Source organism: Bufo gargarizans, unplaced genomic scaffold (genome assembly GCF_014858855.1).
Source record: "Bufo gargarizans isolate SCDJY-AF-19 unplaced genomic scaffold, ASM1485885v1 original_scaffold_1365_pilon, whole genome shotgun sequence".
NCBI lineage: Eukaryota > Metazoa > Chordata > Amphibia > Anura > Bufonidae > Bufo > Bufo gargarizans.
Window position 1 is genome coordinate 208,860 of NW_025334325.1, and position 16,577 is coordinate 225,436.

At 51.1% G+C, this 16,577-nt stretch overlaps 1 protein-coding gene across 1 annotated transcript in view; it reads right to left on the bottom strand.

Annotated features, from left to right (window-relative positions):
* Positions 1 to 11,584, bottom strand: part of RAB3GAP2 (RAB3 GTPase activating non-catalytic protein subunit 2) — a 55,574-nt gene extending 43,990 nt beyond the window's left edge. The window contains exons 1-3 of the mRNA XM_044273958.1: positions 11,411 to 11,584; positions 2,001 to 2,068; positions 88 to 211 (exon numbers count right to left, since the gene is read on the bottom strand). Of these exons, the coding sequence (XP_044129893.1) occupies positions 88 to 211; positions 2,001 to 2,068; positions 11,411 to 11,507 (289 nt within the window). The 5' untranslated portion in view covers positions 11,508 to 11,584. The remainder of the gene's footprint in view (positions 1 to 87; positions 212 to 2,000; positions 2,069 to 11,410) is intronic.
* Between the last annotated feature and the right edge of the window lie 4,993 nt (positions 11,585 to 16,577).

Here is a 16,577-nt window from a genome sequence, read left to right on the forward strand (position 1 = left end):
GCCTAAGTTTGATGAAACATGACTGAAGAGCAGATGAGATAGTTTCCCCCTTCCCCCAATCTTGAGAAGAAGGTGAGATTTTCTCACGTGCTAAAAATACGGCTTTCTGCTCGTGGGCGATCACCATCAGATCGTTGGTGGGTGATAAGGACAACACGCAGTCCTGCAGCCAGTAGACGGATGCCGCTTTACTGGAGGTTTCCTCTTCAGCCTGCGGACAAATAATAAGACATTGATAAAAAGCAGTGCGAGTATCCACAGAGCGCACTCACTCACAAGTCTGCCTAAGAACACGGCCATGAATAAAGAATGGATCAGAACATCCTCCAGGAGCAACGTCTCCCCACCACCCAGGTGATGAAGGTGCTTTTTCCTGCATGATGGATGCCATGTCACAGGGCAAAAGAGAACTGGGTGGGACAGCGAACAAAACATTGAAGGGATATCAATCCCATTCAATCCTCAAAAAGCGGGTGGACAAACAAAAAAAAACAAAAAAAAAAACACACATGAAATGCTTATAATTGTCCTTTAGAACACCATTAAAATATCAACAAAAAGATCCAAAAACACTGAAGCTGCAAACTGTGAAAACCTAAATTTGTGTCAGTCTCAAAACCTTTGGTCGTGACTGCACATCCTGTATGACAGCAACTTATTTAATGGAACCTGTCACCGTCAAAATCCTCTAAACTAAGAGTAGTACCTGACGGCTGCAGTCACCTGGCTTCTAATGACCTCCTAGGCTAATTCGTCCGATCGCAGGAAAACTGCCACCGTCCACTGTATACAAATGAGGAGCTTGAAGCCAAGGGAGCAGCAGGAAATCAAGCTCGTCAGGCCCCCTTCCTGCCCGTCAACATTTGATTGATCACCTTGTTTTTTTTCCTTAATGCACAATTCCCCAGGAGATCCATCGCCTGCGCAGTCAATCTTGCTTTCTGCGCCTGCGCAGTTAGCCCAGCTGTAGTGTATTTTGCTTCCGGGGCTCACTGCACAGGTGCCGACTCACCTATGAGAGCCAAGCACACAGACGGGGCTCACTGCGCAGGTGCAAGATAGTACGGCATAGGATCTCCATGGGATTTGCAGACGACGAAAAAAAACAAGGCCATCAACCAAACGTGCATGGGCAGGAAATGGGCACATCAAGCATTAAGGATCTATTGCATACAGCTCACATCGGAATAAAAGTTTTTGGTTTTCCTGCGATCCTGCCCATTGGATGAATTAGCCAAGAACATCATTGGAAGCCAGATGAGTTCAGCTCTGGGGTACTGGGGGTGGTTTAGGGGGCGACAGGTTCCCTTTAATGCCTGAACCACTTGATGCCAATGTAAAAAGCGCCTGTGTCATGGATGGTCCATATTGAACATGAGAGGTGAGCATTTCTTTAGGGGGAAAGGGCCCTTTTTCCTTGTTTTTATACTAATTGAATATATATCTATATATCTCTCTGGTCTGATGCCCTCATTGGGACCCGAGTAATATTGGATCCTGATGAGGACATCCAGGTCAGAATATATTTGCCACAACTGGCCACTGCGCTGCTGAAGGGCGTCCAGGTCTGATTGTAACCCACAGTCTCTGGACCGGGTGCCGTTATCAGAACCTGAACAAATCAGATCCGAATGAGGGAATCTGAACCAAAGCCTGACAGTTAGGGCTCATGCACACGAACGTTTTGGTTACAGAACCATTCATTTCAATGGGTCCGCAAAAGATTTTGCGGACAAGAATAGGCATTTCTATAATGGGCCTCCTGTTCCGTTCCGCAAATTGCATCAGTTTTTTGCGGACCGCAAAAAACGGCACGGTCGTGTGCATGAGCCCTTACTGCCAGATCTAGACGCTCCATGCAGCAGTAATACCACGGAAATAAGGGGGGGGGGGGAAATCGCAAGTACACGGCGGACCCGCAGACGGGCACGCCGCTAGCTGCCGCATACTTCCATGACACGATCAGAAAGTCCATATTTTAAGCATATAATTACACTTACCGGCACTTCTCGGCTCTCATTTTCCTCCCATGATCCCCAGTCTTCATTTTCCCAGCTAGATAAATTATCTGTACAAAATGAACAAAAATAAATAAAAAATGTTTAAAAAAAAAAGTTACAAATTGGTAAATAAAATACATTTCTGCATCCATCCAGCTGATGGACACAAGGGAAGGCTGGCCAAATACCACAGGGAACACTATAAAAAAATGCTGCCCCGGAGCCTGCGCTCGAAATACTTATCCTAGGTCAGTGGTGGCGAACCTATGGCACGGGTGCCAGAGGTGGCACTCAGAGCCCTCTCTGTGGGCACCCGCTCCCTGGTATGGTGTACCAGTATGCCTTAGACTTTTCCTGCCATTCATCAGTGCAGGGATCACTATGAACAGCACAGGCAGCGCACTGAATGTAGGCAGGCTATTACAGCTACATGATAAAGTACATGGAAGATATACTATATTGGCATTCAGGTTAAAGTGTGTGTTGGCACTTTGAGATAAATAAGTGTGTTTTGGGTTGCAGTTTGGGCACTCGGTCTGTAAAAGGTTCGCCATAACTGTCCTAGGTGCTGTCCACTAGAACACGGATGCTCAACCCACCGCCCGCCAGCTGTTGCTATTATTGCCCGCTGGGAGTTGTAGTTTTGCAACAGCTGTAGGGCGGCAGGCTGAGCATCCCTGCACTAGAAGGTGTAGGCCTACAAGGTGGTGGATGATCTTCAAAGTGTGAATGGTGGCGAGCAGGTCTACTCTTTGTGGACATCTACACAATTGGCAGAATTTCAAGTTTTTGCCCAGGAGGTATATAATATATGGCCACCTATGGCGGCCTGTGGACATCCTACTTCGGAACCGCTCTTAAAGGGGTTGTCACACTTCAGCAAATGACATTTATCGTGTAGAGAAAGTTAATACAAGGCACTTACTAATGTATTGTGATTGTCCATATCGCCTCCTTTGCTGGCTGGATTCATTTTTCCATCATACACAGTTTGTTCCCAAGGTTACGACCACCCAGCAATCCATCAGCGGTGGTCGTGCTTGCACACAATAGAAAAAAGCGCTGGCTTCTCTGGTGGCCGGGACTGTGGGAGCGCACATAGGCTAGTGCTTTTTCCTATAGTGTGCAAGCACGACCACCGCTGATGGATTGCTGGGTGGTCGTAACCTTGGGAACAAGCAGTGTATATGGATGGTAAAATTTTATCCAGCCAGCAAAGGAGGCAATATGGATAATAACAACAATCACCTCCACACCAAACCTGTCACCCCATATCTTTATGGAGCTCATCCCAAATTTGCCACAAAGTTAGGGTCCATTCACACGTCTGTGGAATGGGTCTGCATCCTTCCATAATATCCGGAACGGGTGCGGACCCATTCATTCTCAATGGGGCAGGAATGGTCCGCAGCTCCAGAAAAAAAAATAGAACATGTCCTATTCTTGGCCGCAATTGCGGACAAGAATAGGCAGTTCTATGGGGGTGCCGGCCGGGTGTTTTGCTGATCCGCAATGCACTACGACGTCTGAATGGAGTAGCAACAACTGTGTAAAATGCCTGTGCATTATGTGTTCACTGCTTAGAAAAAACACAAAAAACTCAAAAGCGCCAAAGCAGACCTATGCGTCTCCATGGTTACAGACTACAAACAAATCCCATGTAGTCCCTAATTCTCTCTTACTTAGAGAGAGACTGTGTGACCGCAGGGCCTGCAAACTACTGGATCTGGCTGGAGGCACACAGTATGCCCCACTATATGTGTACACGTGGGAGGAGGGTGGGTGTCTACGGTATAAAGCCTGCATATACCGCCACAATGACCCCATCCGCTCGGCAGAGCGCTGTATATCATTATGGGTCCCACTCCCTATCCCATATTATGGGCTTATTAGACGACGGTGACACTGCCGGCTTATGGGCCGGTTCACTTATGGAGTTTAACCCCTTCAAGCCCTTAGTGATGTCTGTGATATGTTGTTTGTTTTACAATAAAATCAAAGGAGTTTTCCCACAAGGAACATTGAGGCTGGGGCTGACGAGTGTCGTGCGACCAACGACCGCTGTGTAGCAGAGCAGCCAGTAAACGGAATGGGGTGGCAGCATGATTCGCAAGTTGCCGCAACCCCAGAATCGCAAAAAAGATCAACAAATCCAGCAGCGTCGGCTATTTTTTGCGATTCTGAGATTGTGGTAACTTGCGAATCGTACGGCAGCACTGATACAATGAGATTTTAGGTTGCGGCCGAGATGGCTGTGCAGCCCCAGCCTTAGGCCGAATGCACACGTGGAACCGCGGCCTGGATTCCTCCTGAGAGCAGGAGCGCACGGCCGCCGCAATACAGTAACACACTGGTATGATCTATACCAGTGTATTACTGTACTGTGGCGGCAGCAGGGAGCGCACGGCGTCATAGCAACCAATGACGCCGTGCGCTCCTGCTCTCAGGAGGAATCCAGGCCGTGGTTCCACGGACCGCTCACGGCCGTGAACAACGGCCGTGTGCATTCGGCCTTATCCTGTTATTAGGTCCTAAATATCTGATCACTTGTGGCCCCGCCAATCACTAGAGCAGGGGACCCAATCCCCCGACTCCAGATTAGAGGGAGCAGCCATGGAGCATGCGCCCTGCCATTTCATTGAAAGTCTTCGGGGTTGATGCTGAATGGTATATTCAGGTTCTCCATCCAGACAAGGGGCTCCAGACTCCTAGTTCTCACACATGTCAGCTGTGGATAAACCCTTTAAAAGAACATTTTATCTACATTTACAACATTTTTAATACTCCGTCAAATGCATTTAAAAAAGTGAAAAGAAAGGCTTGGCTAAAAACCTCAACGGGGCACATTTATCAATTCCCTGTGTCAGACTTCTGGTGTCAAAAATGTGCTAATTTTTGGGCAAGCCCTCATTTGTTCAAAAGTATTTAACTTTTTGATGGGGGGGGGGGGGGGGGGGAAGTGTACGGCGCACTACATAAGTTCTAATTCATACCAGAGAATGGCGCTGTGCCACAATTACTAAGGGTGCCCGCCTCCTAATACCTGGTGCATCTTACCCCAGCAGGGCAGAAAGAACAAAAAACACGGGATTTCCAAGACTGCTGCAGCCTTCTCTCTGCTCACCAAGCACAGCGCCGTCCATGATATAGTGGCCGTGCTTGGTATTGCAGCTCAGCCCCATTCACATCAATAGGGCAGAGCTTCTCGTGACCGATGACCGTGATGTCACAAGGCCTAGGGAAAGCTGAGAGAAGGCCGCAGCGCTACTGCAAGAGCCGGAGCCATCAAACAGCCTTTAGTACATGTCCCCCATAATGTTTTGTGTCAGCAGCTCTTATGCAGACCTATGTGTATCCGTGGAGTCTGCAGTATTTTTTGTAGCTCTAATTTCCTGATTTCTCCAGGTTTGCAGCTTCATTGCCTCATCTGCTATTTTACTGCTGGAGGTGAAGAGGACATCGGCCATCAGGGGCTTTACAAAAACATTTCAGACTTTTTCCCGCCACAGGATTTTAGGGGTTACATGCAGACTTTGCCACAGCTCTTCCCCACCATGTTCCTATTTCTTCTACTACGTGCGAGTGGGATTATTGTGCATTTTTCTGCAGATTGCTGGAGATTCAGTGTGACCTCCATACCACAAACCAGTCTTCAGTCCACTATATGGCGGCTCGGAGATCATACTGCGGTAGGCATTTCCGAGGATTGACGTTTCCATTGGGGATGAGTCACTGCTGTTACGTGCCTCCTCTTATACCACAGGCAGATATGCCCACTGATCAGATGCGTCCCCACAGCAACCCATCTGCCTGAACGGAAAGAGGACGCAGAGAACAGCAGGCACCTACAAGGGTCTCCCAAGAAACCAGTCTTCACCCCCCCCCCCCCTCCCCATACCATTATTTACATGGACACATCCATTCCTACACGACCGCATAGTCTTATTTTCATACCTCGGATACAAACCCTAGAACCACTTTCAAAGGAGGTCTGTTAACCTCAGAGGAACCAGGGAACATCTTCATAAAACCCTAATAACCTCAGAGGAACCGGGGAGCATCTTCATAAAAACCCTAATAACCTCAGAGGAACCCCCAATGGGCCTCAGCAAACACACACAATACAGGAAGATGTTCTAATTTAAAAAGGGAACCCATCAACTGCTTTGGGGCCACTAAACCCCAGCATGACATGATGCAGGTAGGGTTCAGGGCCCCAAACCTGGCCATAGCAGACCCATCTGTCTCTGCAAAAGAAAGGAATTCAAACTTACTAGAAGAGTCCAGGACGCTTCTCCAGCAGCTATGGGGGCATGCAACTATACTCCTCGCATCACTGAGCTAGCTCAGCACATCAGGCACATGCACAGTAAATGGGGGTTCACCCATGAGTGATGTAAAAAATGAAAATCAGATATCATATAGGACATGACACTCTCTTTCTAACAAAGCTAGAACCAGCCCTGGACCTCACATTGATCCAGAGATCTCCGCATTCACTACTCCAATTGTTCTGCTAGATTTATGTCAAGCTGGCAGCTCAGGGGGGGGTGTCCTTTCTGCTGCAGCTCTCTCCCTATCACAGCTCAGGAGGTCTGTCCTTTCTCCCTATCACAGCTCAGGAGGTCTGTCCTTTCTGCTACAGTTTTCTCCCTATCACAGCTCAGGAGGTCTGTCCTTTCTGCTGCAGCTCTCTCCCTATCACAGCTCAGGAGGTCTGTCCTTTCTCCCTATCACAGCTCAGGAGGTCTGTCCTTTCTGCTACAGTTTTCTCCCTATCACAGCTCAGGAGGTCTGTCCTTTCTGCTACAGTTTTCTCCCTATCACAGCTCAGGGGTCTTGTCCTTTCCGCATCAGCTCTGCACGGAGCATATGCAACCACCTTAGGGCCCTTTCACACTTGCGTTGTTCTTTTCCGGCATAGAGTTCCGTCGTCGGGGCTCTATGCCGGAAGAATCCTGATCAGGATTATCCCCATGCATTCTGAATGGAGAGAAATCCGTTCAGGATGCATCAGGATGTCTTCAGTTCCGGAACGGAACGTTTTTTGACCAGAGAAAATACTGCAGCATGCTGCGCTTTTTGCTCCGGCCAAAAATCCTGAAGACTTGCCGCAAGGCCGGATCCGGAATGAATGCCCATTGAAAGGCATTGATCCGGATCCGGCCTTAAGCTAAACATTGTTTCGGCGCATTGCCGGACCCGACGTTTAGCTTTTTCTGAATGGTTACCATGGCTGCCAGGACGCTAAAGTCCTGTTTGCCATGGTAAAGTGTAGTGGGGAGCAGTATACTTACCGTCCGTGCGGCTCCCGGGGCGCTCCAGAGTGACGTCAGGGCGCCCCACGCGCATGGATCACGTGATCGCATGGAAACGTCATCCATGCGCATGGGGCGCTCTGACGTCGATCTGGAGCGCCCCGGGAGCCGCACGGACGGTAAGTATACTGCTCCCCGCTCCCCACTACTACTATGGCAACCAGGACTTTAATAGTGTCCTGGCTGCCATAGTAACACTGAACGCATTTTGAAGACGGATTCGTCTTCAAATGCTTTCAGTACACTTGCGTTTTTCCGGATCCTGCGTGTAATTCCGGCAAATGGAGTACACGACGGATCCGGACAACGCAAGTGTGAAAGAGGCCTTAGCGAGGTGGACAAAGAAATAACCAGGAAAAAAAAAGCAAACAGCAGGTGGCGCTGTACAGATACATTTTACTGAATAGCTCACTGGCTGTACTAAATTTTTAATGACATGCAATTACAAGAAGTATTCAGATCCAGGTGCTGGTTTGGAAACTGCTGAATATTTTTCATGGCACAACCCCGAGTAGCATGATCCTTGGGTTCATCAGCCCATTTCAGCATATACCCGATGCCACTGGAGAAGAGTCCCGGACTCTTTCCCTAGTCAGTTTGAATTTCATGTACTTTCTTTTGCGGGGTCCAATGGATTTGCTATGGGCAGGAATACGACTAGAAACCATGCTGGTGGTATAGTGGCCCAAAACTGGGGACAGGTTCCCTTTAAAACCATACTGGTAAAAACTCAGTGGCATGATTTCACCACTAGGGGGCTGAGCTGAACGCAGTGTCGGACGAATAGTGATCCGTCCGACATCAAGCTCTGAACTGCAGAACACATGGCGGGTACCATATCCTTCCCAAATTTATTAGAAAATTCAGGTAGCCAAGGCAGTTCTCTGCCCGATCATCCAGTACGACCCCATCATACTGACATCAGCGCTGACATTTCGTGCCTGCGTCATTCCAGCATCTGTCTCTGTGACAGAGCTCCCGGCAGCTTCAATGTCATTACTGCTTTTAATATCCTCTCCCTTGGGTCCCGCTGGCGTCATGGACCGTCCGTGCGCGTTCAGCCCATCGGGGCGCTATAAAGCAACTGTTCCACATGGCACTGACAGGACGGGCTGTGAGTCACTGGCAGGTTGGCAATGAGATGTGACATAGAAGAGCTGGCAGAGCGGATTTCAGTTTGTGGGTGAACCTCAGAGGAGCTCTCTCCCCAAATGCAACAGAAAAGGTCATAAGAGATTTTGACATCCAGCACTGTATGATACTTAGTGCAGGGTCTGAGGGGGCGGAGCGTGACACAGCAATTCAAAGGGCACCAAAAAGACAGCCCTTGTGTCATGCTCTGCCCCCTCAGACCCTGCACAAAGTATCAGCTTTGTCCGGAGTGTCCCTTTAAAACATCTTCATAGAAGGCATGGGTTAACATCAAAGGAATCATTTAAAGGACATGTCATTTTATGATTGAGGTCACCCCCCCACTAAGGGACCTCCAAAGATCCTGATAGAAATGGGTGCAGGGCTAAATCAGCAAAGTGTTCCCTGCACAGCGGCGCCCCAGACAGGAGACCCTTAGCACTGAAGTGAATGGGATGCAGCAGCATTACCCCGCACCCCGGAGCAATGTAACGAGCACCACGCCCCTTTAAACAGCTGATTGGGGGGGGGGGGGCAGAGAGTTGGACCCCACTAATAGCATAGTGACGTTCTATCCTGAAGACAGGCCATCGATATCCTGATTCTGGAAAACCCCTTTAAACAATTAATCTTCCCATTCGATAACTGCAAGCAGAGATTTGGAAAATCATGGTCAAATGCTGAAATATATTGGAAGACTGAAGTCAATTCATTATTTAGGACCTCGTCTTGAGAATGTCCTCCGAGCAGATACACACCGCCCACCAGCAGCGGCTTCCATACTTCCCCCGCTCCAGTGCGGGGCTGCTGAACGGAAGCTCACAACATGGCAGGAGAGCGGGCGTGCCAACGACACCCACCACCAGACACGGTTTGGCCGTGGCAGACGGTTTCATGTCTTTCACAGACATCTGTCCTAGAACTACCTGAGGAATTATAGATGGAATAAGATTTATACAATTCTCCAACATCCTCCGGCGACTACTACTACCCACATTGTTAATGAATTTACTACTCGGACACAAGAAATACACAGATTGTTCCTTTCATCACCATGGAAACGCCCGTAGAAAGGACGGGAGAACGTCACCGGTCACAGTGTCCTCTCCTGGCCCCGTGTGTCCATGAATATGATGTAGCAGAGTGGACCGTGGATGCAATGGCCGGGAGCCCTGGAGACAGGTGTCTGAGAGGAGATCGCCCCTTCCACTCAGCAGTCACTAATAAACAGGTTTCTAACACTCACTATTATCAAGACAGAACTGTCCCTCAAAGGGTACATGGACGTCATAGAGGGGCCCCTCCGTCACAACCCCACTTTACAGCGCAATACATCACAGTGTTCATAGTGCTTTACTATGGGTGACAGCGCAGCCGTCCTGTGGCCAGGGGGTGACAGCGCAGCCGTCCTGTGGCCAGGGGGTGACAGCGCAGCCGTCCTGTGGCCAGGGGGTCACAGCGCAGCCGTCCTGTGGCCAGGGGGTGACAGCGCAGCCGTCCTGTGGCCAGGGGGTGACAGCGCAGCCGTCCTGTGGCCAGGGGGTGACAGCGCAGCCGTCCTGTGGCCAGGGGGTGACAGCGCAGCCGTCCTGTGGCCAGGCGGTGACAGCGCAGCCGTCCTGTGGCCAGGCGGTGACAGCGCAGCCGTCCTGTGGCCAGGGGGTGACAGCGCAGCCGTCCTGTGGCCAGGGGGTGACAGCGCAGCCGTCCTGTGGCCAGGGGGTGACAGCGCAGCCGTCCTGTGGCCAGGGGGTGACAGCGCAGCCGTCCTGTGGCCAGGGGGTGACAGCGCAGCCGTCCTGTGGCCAGGGGGTGACAGCGCAGCCGTCCTGTGGCCAGGGGGTGACAGCGCAGCCGTCCTGTGGCCAGGGGGTGACAGCGCAGCCGTCCTGTGGCCAGGGGGTGACAGCGCAGCCGTCCTGTGGCCAGGGGGTGACAGCGCAGCCGTCCTGTGGCCAGGGGGTGACAGCGCAGCCGTCCTGTGGCCAGGGGGTGACAGCGCAGCCGTCCTGTGGCCAGGGGGTGACAGCGCAGCCGTCCTGTGGCCAGGGGGTGACAGCGCAGCCGTCCTGTGGCCAGGGGGTGACAGCGCAGCCGTCCTGTGGCCAGGGGGTGACAGCGCAGCCGTCCTGTGGCCAGGGGGTGACAGCGCAGCCGTCCTGTAGCCAGGGGGGGCTGCAGCCGTCCTGTAGTCAGGGGGGGCTGCAGCCGTCCTGTAGTCGGGGGGGGCTGCAGCCGTCCTGTAGTCGGGGGGGCTGCAGCCGTCCTGTGGTCGGGGGGGGCAGCAGCCGTCCTGTGGTCGGGGGGGGGGCAGCAGCCGTCCTGTAGTCGGGGGGGGGGGGGCAGCAGGCGTCCTGTAGTCGGGGGGGGGGGCGGGCAGCAGCCGTCCTGTAGTCGGGGGGGGGGGGCAGCAGCCGTCCTGTAGTCGGGGGGGGGGGGCAGCAGCCGTCCTGTAGTCGGGGGGGGGGGGGGCAGCAGCCGTCCTGTAGTCGGGGAAGAGGTGGCAGCAGCCGTCCTGTGGTCAGGGGGGGCAGCAGCCGTCCTGTAGTGGGGGGGGGGGGCAGCAGCCGTCCTGTAGTCGGGGGGGCAGCAGCCGTCCTGTAGTCGGGGGGGCAGCAGCCGTCCTGTAGTCGGGGGGGCAGCAGCCGTCCTGTAGTCGGGGGGGCAGCAGCCGTCCTGTAGTCGGGGGGGCAGCAGCCGTCCTGTAGTCGGGGGGGCAGCAGCCGTCCTGTAGTCGGGGGGGCAGCAGCCGTCCTGTAGTCGGGGGGGCAGCAGCCGTCCTGTAGTCGGGGGGGCAGCAGCCGTCCTGTAGTCGGGATGGGGGGGGGTGGAGCAGCAGCCGTCCTGTAGTCGGGGGGGCAGCAGCCGTCCTGTAGTCGGGGAAGAGGTGGCAGCAGCCGTCCTGTAGTCGGGGTCCAGCACTATACTCACAGACATTGCATATAAACAGGCGGTACCCACCTGCGCTCTTCTTCTCCTCCCTCAGCTGTGGGAACAGGAAGTCCCGGACCAGCTTAATGTCCTGGAAGCGGCAGAACTCCAGCAGGGCACAGGCCATCCCTCTGCCTCCGCTTAGGCACACAGCCTGTCACCCTCCCTCAGCTGCGGCGCTGCTGCTGCTTCTGCTACACCGGAAGTGCGTCATTCTGGTGAGTTGTCAGACTGAACTCGGGAGGAATACGCGCATGCGCACACCACCGACCCTGCATCCCTGAGGCAGTCTTCTGCAGCTTTTCTATTTCCATGGCGACTCAGGAAGGTCACATGACCGGAGATCGACGCCTTTTCCGCCATCTTTCTTTTTGGTTCGTTTGCCAATAGAGTCAATGCACCAATATTTGCTTTGGAATACTCCGCACAGGGGCGTAGCTATCGGAGGTGCAGAGGTAGCAGTCGCTACCGGGCCCAGGAGCCTGAGGGGGTTCAAAGACCCTTTGTGCCACATAAGAAGACACTGGTATTATGGGAAGTGCGTATGGGGACAAATGGTGGGAACATGACATGTATTTATATGCTTGCTGACAGTGAATGGAAATATCCATTGCTAATCAAGTGCTAAAAATCATTTTTTATTACTATATGGAAGTGAAAATCTTCCTTGGACATCAGACTAAGAGCTATTTTCAAAATGTCAATGAAATGTGAAGTATGTAAGAAAGTGGACGACCTCCTTTTTCCTTTATAGAATTTATAGAAAAAGAGGGGCGTTCCCTGCTCGAGACCCCTCTATGAGCCAGAGCTGAACTATAAGAAAGGCCCCCGCCGTGGCAGACACGGTATGACTATAGCTGACGCGTGTATATCTAACATGCCTGATGCCAGGGACAGACTGGCCATAGACCTTACTGGGAAGATTCACGATGGTCCAACCTATCTAATCACATAGCGGACCACCGGTACCCGCTAAGTACTGAAGTAATTATTATTATTTATTTGAAAGTGCCATTAAAGGGGTTAATCAACCCCTATAATGTCCCCCTAATGCCCAGGGCCCTCATACTGGTTATACTTACCCTGCTCCCCGGCACCCACGCCGCTCTTGATACCCGCACGGCCGCTGCTGCATCTCCCTATGACGCAGATCAAAACATCCGGCGATGGGGGGAGCAGCCAATAGAAGGCTGCGACAGGGACGACGCTCCCTAGCATCGCGGGTGACGCTAGAGACGCTCGTCCCCATTGCGGCCTGCTATTGACTGCTTCCACGGGTGACAGGGTATGTGTGAGAAAAGTGGCCATGTGTGGGGGACTGGGTGGTAGGTAGACTGTGACTACCGAGCATTCTGGGGGGGGTTCTGTGTTTTTTTTAATGTAAATTTATTAAAAACAACAAATCCAATCAACTCGAAAAATACATAACGCACCCCTCAGCTCCGTGAGCTTTGAAATGCAGTTTGAGCGGAGTCTGTATATGCTAAGCAGTTGGTTCGAACAGTATGAATCACTGAATTTTGCCATTCATTTCCATGGGGGATTTTTATTTTTAACGTTAAATTAAAATAAAAAAAATACGAATGACTCCAAAAATACATAGCACACCTCTCAGTGCTGAGAGCTTCGAAAGTAGTTTGAACGGAGAGTGGCGATGTGAACTGTAAAATGCATGGGAACGTCCGGAAGGGGGTATATATCTCCCAGGTTCCTCAACTGGCTGAGGTGGGTGACATCCAGAATGACGCTGGCTTCAGTAAATCTAGTTGCTGGAGCTATTTTATATTTATTCAGGGCTGGATTTTACTTGGATTGGGATGGTAGGTTTTGGCAGTGGGACCTCCCAATCCCCCCCCCCCCCAGTCCAGGGCAGGTTTTTCCTAGCAGGAAGGGATCCCCAGGTGAGGCCTGCTCTAATCAGGCTGGAATAAAGCACCTCCCAGTGTGTCAGTCTGGGAAGACTTTTGAACAGAGTGCGGTCTCAGCCGGGCTAGGCTGAGGGGCCACGAGGCTGGGAGATAGCCTGGAATTTGGGGGACTCGTATTTGCTACAGCCTGGAGGCTGCTGGACTATTGGGCTGAGAAAGCCGCAACTGAAACAGTGTGTGAACTGTGATGTATAGGTGAGTCAGAGAGACACGTCATATTTGTTTAGTCAGTGCCTAGACGGGAAGGTGTTTCTTTTGCTTTGTTTATGCTGGTGTGTGTGCCAAATAAATGCACCGTTTGGACCTTAAACCCGGTGTCCGTGAAGAAGTCTGTGAATAGGACCCCCCCTGAGAGCAATCCATGACAATTGGTGGAAGATGCGGGCAGCAGAAAGTGTTGTCCATGCTGAAGGCTGCAGAATTGCTGGGTAGTGTCCCTGTTAAAAAAGCACAAAGTGTTGCTAGGGGCAACGGAAGGTGAAAAAAGACAGTGTTGCTAGGAGCAACCGCAAGGCAGAAAGAGCAGGTGCTGCTGAATTGCTGTGTGGAGTTTAAAGGGCCGGAAGCCCAAGCAAAAGAAATACCTTCCCGTCTAGGCACTAACTAAACAACTATGACGTGTCTCTCTGACTCACCTCACAGTTCACACACTGTTTTATTTGTCCCCCAAATTCCAGGCTATCTCCCAGCCTCGTGGCCCCTCAGCCTGGCCCGGCTGAGACCGCACTCACAGAGCCTCAGCAGCACTCTGTTCTCTTCTCTCTCTCTTCCCAGACTGACACACTGGGAGGTGCTTTATCCCAGCCTGATTAGAGCAGGCCTCACCTGGGGATCCCTTCCTGCTAGGGAAAACCTGCCCTGGACTTGGGGGGGGGGGGGATTGGGAGGTCCCACTGCCAAAACCTACCATCCCAATCCAAGTAAAATCCAGCCCTGTATAAATAAAGAAAATAGCTCCAGCAACTATATTTACTGAAGCCAGCGTCATTCTGGATGTCACCCACCTCAGCCAGTTGAGGAACCTGGGAGAAATATACCCCCCTTCCGGACTTTCCCATGCATTTTACAGTTCACATCGCCACAGGAGTCTGTACGTTATTAATCAAAGAAAACTGGAGAAGAAGAATAAATAAAATATAAGAATATGAGGAACAACAATATAGGGGCACATTTATTTAGACCAGTGTTTTAGACGCTGGTCTTAATAAGCCTCTGCGCTGGAGGAGGATCTCCGAAGTTATGTAGAGGCGCCCGCTGATTCTGAATGTAAGACATGGCGTATGACAGAATCAGTGACAGATATACACCACAAAAGGGGCATATATATGTTCGTAAATGACCCCCATAGTGTTTTTCAAGCACCATAATAATATATATTATATAATAAATAATATAAAAACACAAGTACAATAGGCATAAAACTATTAGCAGACTGGTACAGAGCGGTAGAGGACCCTGCCCGTAAGAGCTTACAATCTATAAGGGAAGGGGAGAACACAGTAGGTGAGGGTGAAGCCTGCTGATCTGGCTGTGTGGTGGCAGCAGGCTCATTGCAGGTGGTAGGCTTTCCTGAAAAGGTGGGTTTTCAGGTTAATCTTGAAGGTTTGGATGTTGAGGGAGAGTCTTATATGTTGGGGTAGAGAGTTCCAGAGTATGGAGGAGGCATCAGAGAAATCTTGTAGTCGATTATGTGAAGAACAGATGAGAGGAGAACAGAGGAGAAGGTCCTGTGAGGATCTGAGATTACGTGTGGGGATGTATCTGGAAAGCAGGTCAGAGATGTAAGGAGGGGACAGGTTCTGGACGGCCTTATAAGTAGTTGTTAGTATTTTAATCTGAATTCGCTGGGTGACAGGGAGCCAGTGAAGAGATTGGCAGAAGGGAAAGGCAGAGGAGAAACAAGGGGAGAGTTGAGGATAGATTGGAGAGGAGCGAGAGTGCTGGATGGGAGACCACAGAGGAGAATGTTGCAGTAGTCCAGGTGGGAGATGACGAGGGCATGCACTAGTATTTTAGTTGAAGTAGTGGTGAGGAAGGAGTGAATACGAGAGATGTTCTTGAGTTTAAAGCAGCAGGTGGAGGTGAGGGTTTCGATGTTTGGCTGAAAGACAGAGCAGAATCAAATGTTATCCCCAGGCAGCAGACCTGCAAGACTGGAGAAAGTATCGTGCCATTGAAGGGGTTGTCTCATCATGGACAATGGGGGCATATCGCTAGGGTCCCCTTCACATCAGGGAGGTGTAGGAAGATGCAGCGGAAGCACTGAAGTGGAAAGAGTTGGTGGGTTGATCATGATGGAGGTGTGCTGTACCAAGAAAGTGGTTGCAGAGCCTTTCTTCCAAATGCAATCCATGACTGAATCACGAGTCACCAGTATTTAATGCCGTAGATTTCTCACACAAGCCTGTCGCATCCCTAGTGAAACGTCTTCAAGAAAAATACAAGTCCAGTTGCTCAACCTTATCACTATCCTGTAAGTCATAGGGTATGTTCACGTGGCGCACATGCCGCGAATTTGCTGTCAATAATTTTTGTGCAGCAAATCTGCAATGTTGCTGTAACGCCTGTAGGTAGGGACAGACACGGACAGTGAGCCCTGACCTTGAATCCAGGCCGCTTTTCCTACCGACTTGCAGTACAAGCCATAGGTAGCAAGACCACAACTGGTCGACAGTCCCTATACTATACAGACAAACACCCTATACAGACAGACAAACACCAAGAGACAAAACAACACAAAAACAGAGTCGCACGTAAATGGGTCAGAACCAGACAAGCTATGCAGTACCAGCGAGAGACAGAGAGTGGTCAGAAGACAAGCCAAGATCCGAACCAGACGGAGAACGCAGTACCAAACGAGAGATAGAGAATGGTAAGTGGTCCAATATGCACAGGAACCAGGAATACAGCAAGTGAGTCAGAGACTATTACTGGTACCAGTGCATGGCTAGGAAGGGGTTTGAATAAAGAGCTGAGTCCCTGGATCAGAACCTGATAGGTCCATTAGTCAGAACACTAGCACATAGGAATAGAGCAGCTGGGCAATCAGCCCACTGCAAGTCTCCTCCTGCACACGACCGCTGTGGGGAGAAACAGAGCATTGCATCCTGCTGCAAAAGACGCTGTCATGTCACCAGGGGGCGTGGCTTATCAGCGTGTCTCTCCCGCTGCGCCAAAGCTGGGAATTTCGCCGCTAGAGCGCGGACAGGTGATTTTGTGACAGTTGTACAGTACCAGGAATAACTCTCATCCACACGCTTTGTATAAAA